Source organism: Ictidomys tridecemlineatus, chromosome 4 (assembly GCF_052094955.1).
Source record: "Ictidomys tridecemlineatus isolate mIctTri1 chromosome 4, mIctTri1.hap1, whole genome shotgun sequence".
In the NCBI taxonomy this organism is placed as follows: domain Eukaryota; kingdom Metazoa; phylum Chordata; class Mammalia; order Rodentia; family Sciuridae; genus Ictidomys; species Ictidomys tridecemlineatus.
This window is the reverse complement of record NC_135480.1, coordinates 137,412,599-137,427,948: the sequence shown is the minus strand read 5'-3', so window position 1 is coordinate 137,427,948 and position 15,350 is coordinate 137,412,599. Positions and strand designations below refer to the sequence as shown.

Here is a 15,350-nt window from a genome sequence, read left to right as displayed (position 1 = left end):
CCAGAAGAATGAGAAACTATACTCCATGTATGTATAATATGTCAAAACACATTCTACTGTCATACATAACTAAAAAGAACAAATAAAAAATTTTTAAAAAGAAAGAGATGGAAACACCAGGCTGAGTCTCTCACTTATTCTTTGAAAATGATTTATATAGAGAACATATTTTCTTTTTTTCCAATTTTTATTCTGATTTGTTATGTATGATATCAGAATGCATTCAATTCATATTACACTTATAGAGTACAATTTTTCATATCTCTGGTTGTACACAAAGTATATTCACACCATTCATGTCTTCATACATGTACTTAGGGTAATTATGTCTATCTCATTCCACTGTTGTTCCTACCTCCATTCTCCTTCCTTACCCCTCTCTCCCCTTTGGTCTACCTAGAGTTCATCTAATCTACCCATGCTCCCCCGACCCCAATCCTATTATGAATCAGCATCCTTAAATCAGAAAAACATCCAGCATTTGTTTTTTGGGGATTGGCTAACTTCACTTAGCATTATATTCTCCAACTCCATTCATTTACCTGCAAATGCCATGACTTTATTCTCTTTTAATGCTGAATAGTTTTCCATTGTGTATATATACCATATTTTCATTATCCATTCATCAACTGAAGAGCATCTAGGTTAGTTCTACAGTTTAGTTATTGTGAACTGTACTGTAATAGACACAGATGTGGCTGTGTCCCTGTAGTATGCTGTTTTTAAGTCCTTTGGGTATAGAACAAGGAGAGAGATAGGTGGGTCAAATGGTGGTCCCATTCCCAGTTTTCCAAGGAATCTCCATACTGCTTTCTAGATTGACTGCACCAATTTGCAGTCCCACCAGCAATGTGTGAGTGTGCCTTTTTTCCCACATCCTCGCCAACACTTATTGTTGTTTGTATTTTTTATAGCTGCGCATTCTGACTGGAGTGAGATAAAATCTTAGAGTTGATGTGATTTGCATTTCTCTAATTGCTAGAGATGTGGACCATTTTTTTCATATATTTGTTGATTGATTGTATATCTGAGAAATGTGTCTTCAGGTCCTTGGCCCATTTATTGATTGGGTTATTTGTTTTGGGGGTATTAAAATTTTTAAGTTCTTTATTTATCTTAGAGATTAGTACTCTATCTGATGTGCATGTGATAAAAAATTTGCTCCCAAATGTAGGCTCTTTATTCACCTCACTCATTGTTTCTTTTGCTGAGAAGAAACTTTTTAGTTTGAGCCCAGCCCATTTATTGATTCTTGATCTTAATTATTGCACTATAGGAGTCTTATTAAGGAAGTCCAGGTCTAATCCGACATGATGGAGATTTGGGCCTAATTTTTCTTCTATTAGGTGGAGTGTCTCTGGTTTAATTCCTAGGTCTTTGATGCACTTTGAGTTGAGTTTTATGCATGGTGAGAGATATGGGTTTAATTTCACTTTGTTGCATATGCATTTCCAGTTTTCCCAGCATCTTTTGTTGAAGAAGCTATCTTTTCTCCAGTGCATGTTTTTGGCACTTTTATCTAAAATAAGATAACTATAGTTATGTGGGTTTGTCTCTGTGTCCTCTATTCTGTATCGTTGGTCTACAAGTCTATTTTGGTGCCAATACTATGCTGGTTTTGTTACTATTGCTCTGTAGTACAGTTTAAGGTGTGGTATAGTGATGCCACCTGCTTCACTCTTCTTGCTAAGGATTGCTTTAACTATTCTGGGTCTCTTATTTTTCCAGATGAATTTCATGATTGCTTTTTCTATTTCTATGAAGAAGATCACTGGGATCTTAATAGGAATTGTATTAAATCTGCATAGCACTTTTGGTAGTATGGCCATTTTAATAATATTAATTCTGCTTATCCAGGAACATGGGAGATCTTTCCGTTTTCTGAGATCTCCTTCAATTTCTTTCTTTGATGTTGTGTAGTTTTCATTATACAGGTCTTTCACCTCTGAAGTTAGATTGATTCCCAAATACTTTTCTTTGAGGCTATCATAAAGGGAATAGTTTTCCCGATTTCTCTTTCAGCTAATATACCATTGGTTTATAGAAATGCAATTGATTTGTTGGAGTTGATTTTCTACTGTGATACTTTGCTAAATTTGTTTATGAGTTCTAGAAGCTTTCCAATAGAGTTTTCTAAATATATAATCATGTCATAGGCAAATAGGAATAGTTTGAACTCTTCTTTTCCTATTCATATCCCTTTAATTTCTTTCTTTTGTCTAATTGCTCTAACTACAGTTTCAAGGACTATGTTGAATAGGAGTAGTGAAAGATGGCATCCCTATCTTGTTCCAGTTTTTAGAGGGAATGCTTTCAAATTTTCTCCATTGAGAATGATGTTTGCATTGGGTTTAGCACATGTGGCATTTACCAGGTGGAGATATGTTCCTATTATTCCTTGCTTTTCTAATGTTTTGAGCATGAATGGACGCTGAATTTTGTCAAATGCTTTTCTACATCTATTAAGATAAACATGTGATCCTTGTCTTTAAGTCTATTGATGTGGTGAATTATGTTTATTGATTTCTGTATGTTGAACCAACCTTGCATCCCTAGAATGAACCCCACTTGATCATGGTACACTATCTTTTTAATATGTTTTTGTATGAATTTTGCCAGTATTTTATAGAGAATTTTTGCATCAATGTTCAAGGGATTAATTTCCAAGATATACAAAGAACTCAAAAAACTCAACATCAGAAAAATAAATAACCCAATCAATAAATGGGCAAAGGAACTGAACAAACACTTCACAGAAGAAGAAATACAAATGGACAAAAAATAATGAAAAAAATCAACATCTCTAGAAATTAGAGAAATGCAAATTAAAAGTATACTGAGCTTCTATCTCACTACCATCCAAATCACAATTATCAAGAATACAAGTAGTAAGAAATGTTGGCCAAGATGTGAGGAGAAAGGTACTCTCAGATAATGTTGATGGGGCTTCAAATTGGTACAACCACTATGGAAAGCAGTATGGAGATTCCTTAGAAAATTTGGAATGGAACCACCATTTGACCCAGCTATCCTACTCCTTGGTCTATACCCAAAGGACTTAAAATCAGCATACTACAGTGACCCAGCCACATCAATGTTTATAGAAGTTCAACTCACAATAGCCAAGCTATGGAAACAACCTAGGTGTCCTTCAACAGATGAACGAATAAATAAAATGTGGTATATATACACAATGGAATATTACCCAGCCATAAAGAAGAATGAAATTATGGCATTTGCTGGTAAATGGATGGAAGTGGAGAATCTGATGCTAAGTGAAATAAGCCAGTCCCAAAACACCAAAGGCTAAATATTCTCTCTGATATGTGATGCTAAAACGAGCAGGGTTGGAAAGGGGAATAACAGAAATCCATTGGATTAAACAAAGGGAAACAAAAGGAAGGAAGAGGAGGTCAGGGAACTAGGAAAGACAGTATAATTAATAGGACATAACTTTCCTAGCCTTATATTTGCATACGCAACCAGGGTAACCCATATCATGTACAAACACAAGAGTAGTATCCTAAATAGAACAAGTTATACTCTATGTATATATAAAATTACATATACAAAATACATTCTACTGTCATGTGTAACTAAAAAGAAGAGATTTTTACAGAGAATCATTTATTAAGTACCACATACTATGTGAAAACTGGGAAAGAAGGTAAATGGTTCAGAAAAAATAATACTCTCATAGGCCTTTCCTGTAGATGGCAAAGGAACATAGTAGAAGCAGAAGGAAGGAAGTCTGAAAGAATAGTTAGTTTTCATTTCTCTAATTTTTCATATGAGGTAATACATGCTGATTGCAGAGCCTTTAAGAAATATAAATAAGCAAATGTTTTTTAAAAAATCCTAATTGCACCACTCAGAAATAACCATGTTAATATTTGGGACTATATCATTTTTATCTTTCATTTTATATCTATGTTATTTATTATTTTATATGATAAATATACAGGCTACAGAAAAATTTTTTAAAAAACTGTCCTAATGTGAGTCTTTGCTGTGGACTCCGGAGGCAAACTATCAAAACTGTAATTTCAGAGATGGATGCACCTTCCAAATGTGGAGCATTCCTACAACTATCCACCAGGTGTCACTGCTGCCCCGTGTGTAAATGTCTCTATCCTCCATACAAAGAATCGGAAGTAACACCATGAAAATGTTCCAGAGGTGGAGTCAAAGTCACCTTCAATTGAAAAGTTTACTTGAGTTTTTTTAATGGAATTGTCCTGTAAGCCATGATAACAGTAAGCCCAGGAAAGCCTCTTTTACAGGACACCAGAAAGTCTGGGCAAAGCCTAACCAATTCCAGAATCTCTTCACTGATTCACACCCTATTAGGTTGCAGTGGTTCTGCGGCCAATGCCTGGGATGTCTCTCTATTAGAAGCCTAAAATTTACAGTATAATTATAAGTCTCCAACTTAATTTCAGTTGTGCCTTGGCTTCCTTCTAAAAGCTAAATCTATTGGGAAGAATTTTTTTAAAAAAATCTTCAAAGTGATTCATGAGGAAAGAAAGTACTTTACAGAACCAGTTACAACTAGCGAAAGAGTATGATGACCTTTCAACCCCATAGCAACATTGTAGGGGACAATATGGCACCCAATTAATATAAATAGTCCACTATCCCTTATCTGCAATATAATTCAAAATTTTTCTTTTTTAGTTTTAGAAAAGTAACATGGCATATACATTATAAATAATGTGAACTCCTTAGTTCAGGCTAGAACATTCCCCCAAATTAAAACATTACTATTTCTACAACAAAATCAATAAATGATAAAACTGCAGTTCCCTCTTCTGGACCTTTTCTGGGCAAATGAATTTCCCCCAGTTTATTAAAAAAATTAAGACTTTCAGTTTTCAGAAGTATTCTGGATTAAGGAATTGGGATAAAGTATCGTGACTTTATGTCACTGACTGCTATGTGTAGGAATTAACCTAGAAATGGACCTGGTACCAACTGTGGGATTTTTTGACAGACACCATAGAGGATCTGTACAGCACAATGGACAATGTTCTCTTAGGACAGTGAGTGGGCTGTCATATCATAGTCATGATTTGGCAAAGAAGGGCAGAGGGTATGGCTCAGTGGTAGAGTGCTTTTTACACATGCTGGAAGGCCTGGGTTCAATCCCCAGCACCATGAAAAGAAAAAAAAGAATTTAATTAGACTAAACAATTAAACAAGATGAACTAGAAAAATGTCCAAATATGTAGATTTGCACTCTAGAAGAACAAAAAGTGAGAACCCATAATTCCATATTTCTGCATCCTGAATTGAAGTTTTTAAAAATTAGAAATATCCCTTTCAGAACTCCTTTCATCCTCCACAGATGACAGAACCAGAGACCCAGAACTCTAGTTAATCAGTTAAGCAAAGCCTTGCTTCTGTATTTTCCTTCGACCCCAAGGCCTTCTGGAATGGCTTTCTATTTGAATTCTACCTTCCACAACAGGGAAATGAGTAAGGATCAGGTGACGACTCCCTAGGAGTTTCTTCAGTGAGCTACCAGGTCAGCAGGGGAAACACAGGTTCCAGATAAAGCTTTTCCACATTCAAGCACTGATTCTGTCCCTACCTGTTCCTTTCTTTCAAAGTATCCCTTATCTTGGCAAAGGGCCACAAACGAGATCAATGTATTTACCTAGACCAGGTACACCCGCTGACAGTCTATTGTTAATTAACTCTGTCTTTCATCCTGGGCCCTTGACTTTAATTCTCAGTGCTCCAATGTGTCTTCACCATGGACCTCCACCCTCTACTCTCTTCCTTCCTCCTGCCCCAGCAATAAAAACTTACTTAATCCAACGTCACCCTCATCTTGATCATGTGGAGCTCGGTGACAACACAGACCTCGGAGGAGGAGGCCCAGGTGGCTGAGCAGGATGAAAGGGGGGGGCAGCCAGGGCTTCTCATGGTACGTCATGATGTAGCGATAGCGATTGTATTTCCATAGCTTATTTGAAATGGATTTCATATCTACATACACATTGCTGTAAGTTGTAGAAAGAGAGGAACAAGGTTTTAATGTGGGATCCCAAAACAACAGCAGTTAGATTCTTTCTTTAGAGTACAATTTTTCTGATCTCCCTTTTCTACCTCTTTTTTATAGGTCACTTGGGATTTTCCCTTAAATTACATCAGTTATAATAGGAAGACAGTAAATATTGACACTATAAAACTCAAGATGGAAATAATGGTGAATGGTAGTTATTCAAAACAACATATGATCTTTGATTACTTAAGTGTATGATTTGGGGGGAGGGTATGATGGAATATCCACCTTAGCATTTTGCTTGAACTAACAAAATTTAACAGCAGAGTTAAATTTGAGTAGAGTGGCTCAATTTAGCAAATAAAAGCACAGGCAAACTAAACTTGAGCAATGATAAGGAGAAGGAATTGGAACTATCCTGGGAAAAGCCAACTTCAGATAATGGAAGAAGTTTCATAGGATGCATCCAGTGAACAGCCCACACATAGGTGGCTGGGTTGGCACAGTGGATCTCAAAGTGCAGCCACTGAACCAGCAGCATCTCATCACCTGAGAACATGCCAGAGTTGAAAATCCTTAGGCCCCATTCCAGAACTACTGAATTAGAAACTCATTTGAGTGGTGAGAACCACTCCATTACAAATTGTCGGTCCAAACATGACTATTGCCTGTCCACCAGCAGATGGCGACATTCATAGTGTATTTCAGATACTTTAATAATTGCTATAATTGCCTTAAAGGGTCCCTGAACAAGTGGTCTGATCTGGGGGTCAGTCAGCTTGTTTGGTCCTCAGTGTGTTCATCTCTAAAATTAGAATATAGGTCCATGTGAGGATTTCTCAGCCTCTCTTTTGATACCCACTATGGTGAGGAGGGCAGGAGCTGGGGGTGCGGGGTACCAGGGATTGAACTCAGGGCACTCGGCCTCAGAGCCACATCCCCTGCCCTATTTTATAATTTTATTTATAGACAGGGTTTCACTGAGTTGCTTAGCACCTCATTGTTGATGGGGCTGGCTTTGAACTCACAATCCTCCTGTCTCAGCCACCTGAACTGCTGGGATTTCTGGTGTGTACCACAATGCCCAGCTGACACCCAACATGTTTGAGAAACAAAAATCTTACATCCTATTTTAATATTATATGAGATACCAAAAATAGCCATAGTATACCTAAATACCAATAAATGTAGTATGGTCAAAAACAGCCAGACTAAGAGAGATGACAGTTAACACATACTCTTGTTACAATTGGGAAGATATGTCCTCTAGACCCAGGTGCACAACCAACATACACTTTGGGGGAGATATGATTTATTTTTGCCTACCTCCACCCTCTACCTTCTCTACTTTTTTTTTTAACTTAGCTTCCATGCACTGATTTTCTTTTTCTTATCTTTCTTCAGTGAGATAATCAATGAATCAAATACCCAGCAGAGTGCCTGGCATATAAGAGGCATTCAGAAAATACCAGCCTTTTGCCAATGCTTCACTAGTATGTTTTCATTCATAAAGCATCTACTAAATAAGCAGACACTCTTTTCTGTGTTTGGGATAAATTCGTGAGCAAAAAAAAATCTAGAAAAAAATATTTCTTCTTGTGGAGTAGAGGAGCTGAATAACAGAATAACATGATAAATAAATAAAGCATAAACCAGATTATGTCTATGTTACATGTGAACATTAAAGGCGGGAGCACAAGACATGCCAAGGATATGGAAGAGTAAAGAGGGCTTAACTTTGAACTGTAATGCTTAAGTGAGGCCTAGCAGGGCATGAGGGAATGAGCCACATGTATAAGCATTCCCGAGGGAACAGAAGTGTAAATGTATCTGTGTTGTTGAAAAACTGAGAGCAGCCAGTATGTTTGGAGAATGCTATGATTTGGTATGAGGTGCCTTCCTTGTAGCCCCTTTCCCTTTATTTGTCTGTTTCCTGCCCACCATGAACAGAGCAGCTTTACTCTTCCACACTCTTCCGCCATGAAGTTCTATCTCGCCATAGGCCCAGAGGTATACAGTCAGTCCACCATGGACTGGACCGCTGGAACTATAAGCCAAAATAAACTTTCCTTTCTTTAAGTTGTTCTTGTCAGGTATTTTGTGGCAAACAAGCTGACTAAAACAGAAATAAAGTTAAAGGAAAAATGGGATGAAGGATGATTTGAGAAGATGGGAAAGCCAAATCACATGGGCCATATGGGTCATTGTAGGGATTTGATTTTTGCTCAAAGGAAAATTGGAAGCCACTCAAGGGTCTGGAGCAGAGGAGTGACCTCATCTGACATATGTTTTTAAGGGATTTTAATTGAGCTACTGTGTTGAGAACAGAATAGAGGAGCCAAAGACTGAAGCAGAAAATTAAATGAGGAGGCTCTATGGTAAGAGCAGGGTAGTGAGAGGTGGTCAAACAGGCAAGGGCTGACTCAATCTCAGTTTCTAACAGTTTAGAGACAGAGATAACAACAGTCATTGAGAATGACTCCAGCAGGCTTCTGAACAGCTGAAAAGATGGTGTTCCAAAAGAAACTCATGTTCTTCCCCACAGATTTGCAATCAACTAGCAATAGAGTAAGTATACACTGAGAAAGAGAGGAATCAAGAGTCTGGACAGTTTAAATTTAAAAGAAACTACTACATTTCTGACTAGTGATGGAAAAGGACAGTTAAATCTACCTGACTGGAGTATAAGAAGAGCCGGGCTAGAGATATAAAGTGGAATGAGTCAAGATACACAGGAACTGAACAAGATCACAATAAATAAATACATACATAAAGGAAAAGCAGAGACACAAAGATGATCCATAAAAAGGAGATGTAGATAAAGTGAAAAGTAAGAGAGAAGAAAAGACCGAACGAGATATTCTGAGACCCATGGGTAAAAGGTGCATTAAGAACTCCTTAATTAAGGACCCATAAACTATTGCTCTTTCATGAACCTGACTCTCTTAATCACAACTCAAGATCTCTTCCCAGAATGCTCTCAGTACGCTTTCTCTCTATTGATAATGATTCATTGCCTCACATGATCTGCTCCTTCCTACCAGGATTTTCGTGCCTAAGCCACAGTAAATAAAATACGAAACACAAAAACAGAGGTAATAGTCTCAACATACATGTAAATCTCCTCTACATGCTTGTCCCCAGCTTATATTTAAATAAAACAAGCAAATATAATTAAAATCACCTACTTGAAGAAGGCAATCAACAGGTTCACCATGATAATGTACTGCACGAAGAGGTAGACAGCTTGCAGGAACGGAGTAAGAAAAGCACCCGGAGGGCAAGTCGGCTGGCTTGAACAAACTACACACGGAGAATGTAAATGAGCAAGAGAGGTGATCAACCACAGTCCCAAAACCCTCCCCAGACACTGAGCACTTGAACTTTGCAAAATGCCAAACTTTATGCACTTCTTAGATTCAGATAAGTACTCTCCAGATTATTTTTTTTAACTGAGTATCTATGAAGGCTCAATTTCCGCATGTTGGCCAAATCCCCTATGTACCATCTATCTCTGAAGCGTAGACTTCTCCATACATCATCCAGTATGGCTCAAACACAACATCTCGAGCGAGGCTCCAAGACGGAGGCTCCTTTGGCGAAAGGATGGCTTTGCGCGCCACTCCAAAGCTCAGCAAGACGATGGCCATCATGATGACAATGTAAAACATGTTTGCTGCCTGCAAAATAGCACAGCTCAACTGGAATTTTACCACAGATTTGAAATTTAAAAAAAAAAAAATACTAGCAGCCATCATAATTACATTTATCAATAACATTGTCTAGTCATTAACTAAAATGCCCTACTCTATAAACAGCTGGATTTTCTTTGGTAAATTATTTCCTTTTCTCTGCACAGTATGTGTGTTTCAAGTCAAACTGATCTATGGAACCACACAAATACGCTAAGTAGAGAATACGTGCTTCTTTTTTTAAACAGTAATAAATATAAAATGTGAGCAGCTTTTAGTTAATATCTAACTTTTTGTTTTGTTTTGTGATACTAGAGATTTAACCTAAGGGGACTTTACCATTGAGTACATTCCCAGCCCTTTTTATTTTTTATTTTGAAACAGGGTCTTGCTCAGTTGCCCAGGCTGGACTCAAACTTGTAATACTCCTGCCTCAGACTCAGCACCACTGCACCTGGATGCTTTCCCACACTCCTTATTTCACTGGTATTAGGCTGGGGCCATGAGACCCATTCTAGCTCACAGGCTGTGGAGTGACAGAGACTTGGGTCACCTCCTGTTCGGAGGTGTAAAAAGCCATTAGATTCTCTATTCCTGTCATTCTCTGCTATGGGAAACCTTAGAAGCTACAAATGGGATATGTCTATGCCACAAAATGGAGGGGTTCTGTACATTCTGAGTGACTGCATAGAGACCCATGACCTTGTACTAAGACATTGAGATATACTAGTTACAACATACAGTCCATTAATAAATACCAATGTCACCAAGACTAGAGAAAACAGTGAAAAGTAAGAAAAATCTGTCTCTGGACTCCCGCAGGTTCTCCCTTCTCTGTCACCTTCCTGTGTTTCAGCACTATTCCTACTCTCCAGAACTTGTCCCTTCCCCGTCAGCAAGTGGTCTAGAAGGAAAAACAACAATAATGGTCTTGGGTATGTGCCAAAAGTCAGATGGAGAAACTGACACAACTATACAGCAAGCTCAGATGACAGACGGAGCCAGGTGGCCACTTTGGGATCCTGGCTCCCCTACACATGTCCTTGAGTTTACTTAACCTCCATTTCCTTGTATGTAAAATGTGGCTAATAATTATACTTGTCCCATAAAGTTGTTATGACAACTAGAAAGTTCATATACACAAGGTACTTAGTACAGCGTGTGGCCCATAGTAAGCACTATATTTGAGTGTGGTAAGGGTGAGTGATAAAAGACTAATTAACATTTCAGCAGAAAATATTCTTGGTAGTAGCCTCACACAAATCTAACACATGAAATTATTGTGCTCCAAGACTAATTTGACTCAATTCTATATTAACCAAAGGAGTATCTGGTCAATGACCCAATGTGTCATCCTTCATATTAAATCATTCATATTAAATATGAATTTGTGGTTATATAGAAAATAGTGATGAAATGATCTGTCTGTGCTTCTAGAACTAATCCCCAAAGTTAAACTATCGTATATGAACCATGAAATTAGGCAGAACCATTAACAAAGAACACTTGCATATAGTAACCAGACTGTACTCACCATTTTTGCAATCATGGTCACATATGGACCTGCATGTTGATTCACAGCAAAGAAGTCCATGAGCCGTGAGAACCAGAAGATGATGTCTATGCAGTAGATTAGTCTTCCTGCTGTGTGAAAAGGAGGGCTCCCCAACCGAAGGCCAAAACCAACTGAAAACAGGCCAATGGCCACAGTTTCCATTAAGTTCCAGTACTCACTAATCCATACCTTCACCTTTTGGGTAATCTTCCCAGGTTCTGAAATACAGATCTGAAGAAGAAAGAAAAGGAAATTTTTTAAAAAATGAGGCAGAAGGGAGGGGGTGCAGCTCAATAGTAGAATGCTTGCCTAGCATGCAGAAGGTCCTGGGTTCAATCTTTTTTTGCACTGCCAAACCTAACATCACACAGGGATTTGAGACGAAAGTTATTCTAGGTAAAAAAAAATTATTAAACATGGGGCTGGGATTGTGTCTCAGTGGTAGAGCGCTTGCCTAGCATGAGCGGGATCTGGGTTCGATCCTCAGCACCACATTAAAAAAAAAAGGCATTATGTTGTATCCATCTACACCTAAAAATTAAATATTAAAAAAATGATTAAACAATTCTATAAATATTTTAATGCTTGTTAATTAAAATTAATTAAAAATTAAATTAATAATGTTAGCATTAATACTAGTTAATTGAAACTCCCCTAGAAATTTTTTTAAAAAGGAAAATAGTACTTTTCTAGCTTTCATTAATCCAAAACTAAGATGAGAAGCACCAAGACAATTTAAAACTCAGTATTGGGTTGGAGATGTGTCTCAAGCGTTAACACACTCTCCTGGCATGCATGGGACACTGGGTTCGATCCTCAGCACCACATAAAAATAAAATAAAGATATTGCATCCACCAAAAACTGAAAAATAAATATTAAAAAATTCTCTCTCTCTTTCTCTCTCTTTAAAAAGAAAATAAAAATAAAACTCAGTATTGCAGTGGATCCACATCACTATGATTCCACTCCATGAGATCAACAGAATGCAGAGAATACTGGATTAAAACCAAAAAATCTAGTCCTACCACAGAAATTTAGCGAATTGTTAACTAGTAGGAATATGATATTGGAGCTTACTATCATAAGAAATCACCCTTGAAATATTTTACAAACTGAAATGTAAAAGCAAACATGTTCTCCCTGAATCCTAAAAAATTCAAATGTTTCTATAATGAATTGTTTGCTATAATCTTTGAACACCACATAAGTAACTAGTAGGCAATATAGGTATAATTACTAAAAATACATAGTATTATTATATATTATAGTATTATTAATATAGTTATTAATATTATTATAATTAATTACATATTATTATATGTGATTATTATTATACTTAGTATTTAATGTTGCTCAAATGGTAATAGGACAAAATAAATGTATGTAAGTGCATAGACAAAGAAATATATACACAGTGACATCTAAAACAGTCTAACTATTTGTGATTGTAGCTATAACTGCAAACGAATGTTAATTTTTAAGTGACTCAGTGCAAACTAGAAATGAAAGCTTGTTTGCTTTGTTTCTTAGACTACTTGCAATGAGTCCAAAGGGATTTTTAGCTTCAATTTTCAAAGTTGTTTAGTAGGAACTTTCAAATGCTGTAAATGAATTCCTTATGTATTCTGCAACTTCAGCCTTTACATACCACTGTGTCATGTAAAATTGATAACACGTAGATAATGCTAGGCCATAAAAAAATCAATCCCACAAAAAATATACACTACATGGAAATCAAATAGTTGGAAGGTTAATAACAATTAGATGCATCACCTGTCTATTCTAGGACTTACAAACATACTAAGTCCTTAAGAGATAAGTGCTTCAGAGATAACTGCTTCCAAAGTCCAGTAACCAGCAGAAAGTATTTGATAAGGATGAAGGGTTAAAATAGGGGAATTTTCCCCCAAGGATCTTCTTGGAGCATGCAAATCAGTATCAGAATATTCTCTCTCCCACCCTCAGCTGTCCCTTTACATCACCAGACTTGAGAACAACTCTACCAGAGGTAAGCAGAGGACAAGAAATTATACCCCATTTGATTCAAATGTATGATATGTCAAGATCATTGTATTGTCAAGAGCAACTAATAAAAAAAAATAGAAGGAAAACTCACCTCCCTGACTTTCTCAATAGCATTGGTGAAGATGTAAATGATAACAAGCCACTCTTGCACGCTGGGTTGGGGCTGCATCTCCACCAACACAGTGTAAGTGAACAGCATGAGGAATGCCAGATATGCCATCTGTGAGGGGACACACATTCCCTGGATGTGAGTGCCAGCAGTCATGGAGGATGCCAACCAGACACACAAAGAGTCCAGAAGAAACACAGCCATGAATTTCAACATGATAACACAAAAACACATGGGGGGCCACCTTCAGATTATTGGTGACCTAATATCAAGGAAATCACAAGAATCTATGGTTTTCTAGTCTAAAATTTGGTGGCAGAAATGAAAATCACTGTTGTCGGATGCATGGAAGAGGATACTGTCTCATCCTGTTTACTTCACACTGGAATTTCCAGTACCCTGCACATTCCAATGTGGATACTAGCAGACTAACGGCAAGCCAGAGAAGAATCTCATGGCTCCCTTCGATTTAAACATCGACAGTATGTCTGCCAAATATGTCCGATGAGCAACATCAGTGGAGCGTGTCTTCAAATACAATGAGTTGTGACATTTACTACACTGGGAATATTGATTTATGTTGAGTAAAATATTGTGGTTGATAGAAAAGTTTGCACAACTGTATTCCCTTGTAACTATGGACTGTTTGTGGCTTATCAGCACTCAGAACTATGTCTGACACATGGTAGACATTCAATCCATGTTACATATTATACCTAGATTTCTAATCTCTTCAATGAATTAAAACATAATAAACACATGCATAAATATACATAGTGAGTAACAGCTTTGTAATCTTATTTAGTATCTTATCTTCTTAAGATTTATACCCAGAAGCAGATTAGCTGGGCACACACATTGGAACTGAGACAAATCTTAATAAATTATCCACCAGAAAGGCTTTACCAATTTACATTGTCACCAACGAGTTATGAATCATGCAGTTGTTTAAACAGCTTTGGAGAGAAGACACAGCACTTGCTGACCCATACTTATTTCTAAAAATCCTAAATCCACAGAGATAAAAATGTCTGTTTTGTTCTCACAAGAAACATTAGTTTAACCTTGATCCTTATTTTTCATGCCTTTTTGAATTCTAAGTTGGTAAGTCTGGTTCTAAGTCTGGTTCTAAGTCTAGTTCTGTACAGGTAACAAAGAAAATGGCTTAAACCATTTCTGACTTCACTAGAATGATATTATTTATAGAAGGTGGCATTTGTGGGTAGTCACTATAGATTTAACTGCCTGTAAGTTAAGGAACTATAGAATAGAATCATATAAAAAAGTTAAGGTAAAGTTAACAAATTCTATACTTGTCTTATGTCTCAATGTCTACTCTTATGACATCCTAGGGACATAATTTAAATAAATTTATTCTACCAAAGCAGTTATATTTTTTTTTTGCATTTTCATCATTGATTTCATAGTAACCAGAAAATTAATCCCTTAATTTTTATTCGAGGGTATATTTTTATTCATACATTATTTATATTTTCATCCATTTGTCTATACTTCCTTTGTATTAATACTGCCTATCCCCTGCTTTATATTTGAATAATTTATATAATTTAATATATAATTAATATTATTATATATAATTTAATATATATCATTTATCATTTAATAATCAGAAATAGTATCCTCTACTCATCTGCAAGCTTCTGGAGGGCAGTGACTATGTTTGACAACCTGCTTTCCACCTACCTCTCGTGCTTAATACTGTGCTTCAGAAAGAACAATAAGCTTTCAGTTAAATGTAATTGAATGGCTTGGACCTTATGTCATCTTCAGCCATAATACTTTTTCTTCTAACATATGTAGGTCTGACTATATGAACGTAACAGATTTACAAACAAAAAGACAACAAATGCGTCCAACAAATAGATACTGAGCTTGAACTTAATATACGGAGCACAAGTTCCTCTAATTAAGAACAGGTTGGGTTCTTATCCACTATT

At 36.8% G+C, this 15,350-nt stretch overlaps 1 protein-coding gene across 1 annotated transcript in view; it reads right to left on the bottom strand.

Moving 5' to 3' along the window:
* Trpm6 (transient receptor potential cation channel subfamily M member 6) overlaps positions 1 to 15,350 on the bottom strand; it is a 136,255-nt gene that overhangs the window by 51,300 nt on the left and 69,605 nt on the right. The window contains exons 20-24 of the mRNA XM_078047488.1: positions 13,375 to 13,503; positions 11,237 to 11,488; positions 9,516 to 9,690; positions 9,199 to 9,313; positions 5,815 to 6,008 (exon numbers count right to left, since the gene is read on the bottom strand). Coding sequence (XP_077903614.1) covers positions 5,815 to 6,008; positions 9,199 to 9,313; positions 9,516 to 9,690; positions 11,237 to 11,488; positions 13,375 to 13,503 — 865 coding nt within the window. The remainder of the gene's footprint in view (positions 1 to 5,814; positions 6,009 to 9,198; positions 9,314 to 9,515; positions 9,691 to 11,236; positions 11,489 to 13,374; positions 13,504 to 15,350) is intronic.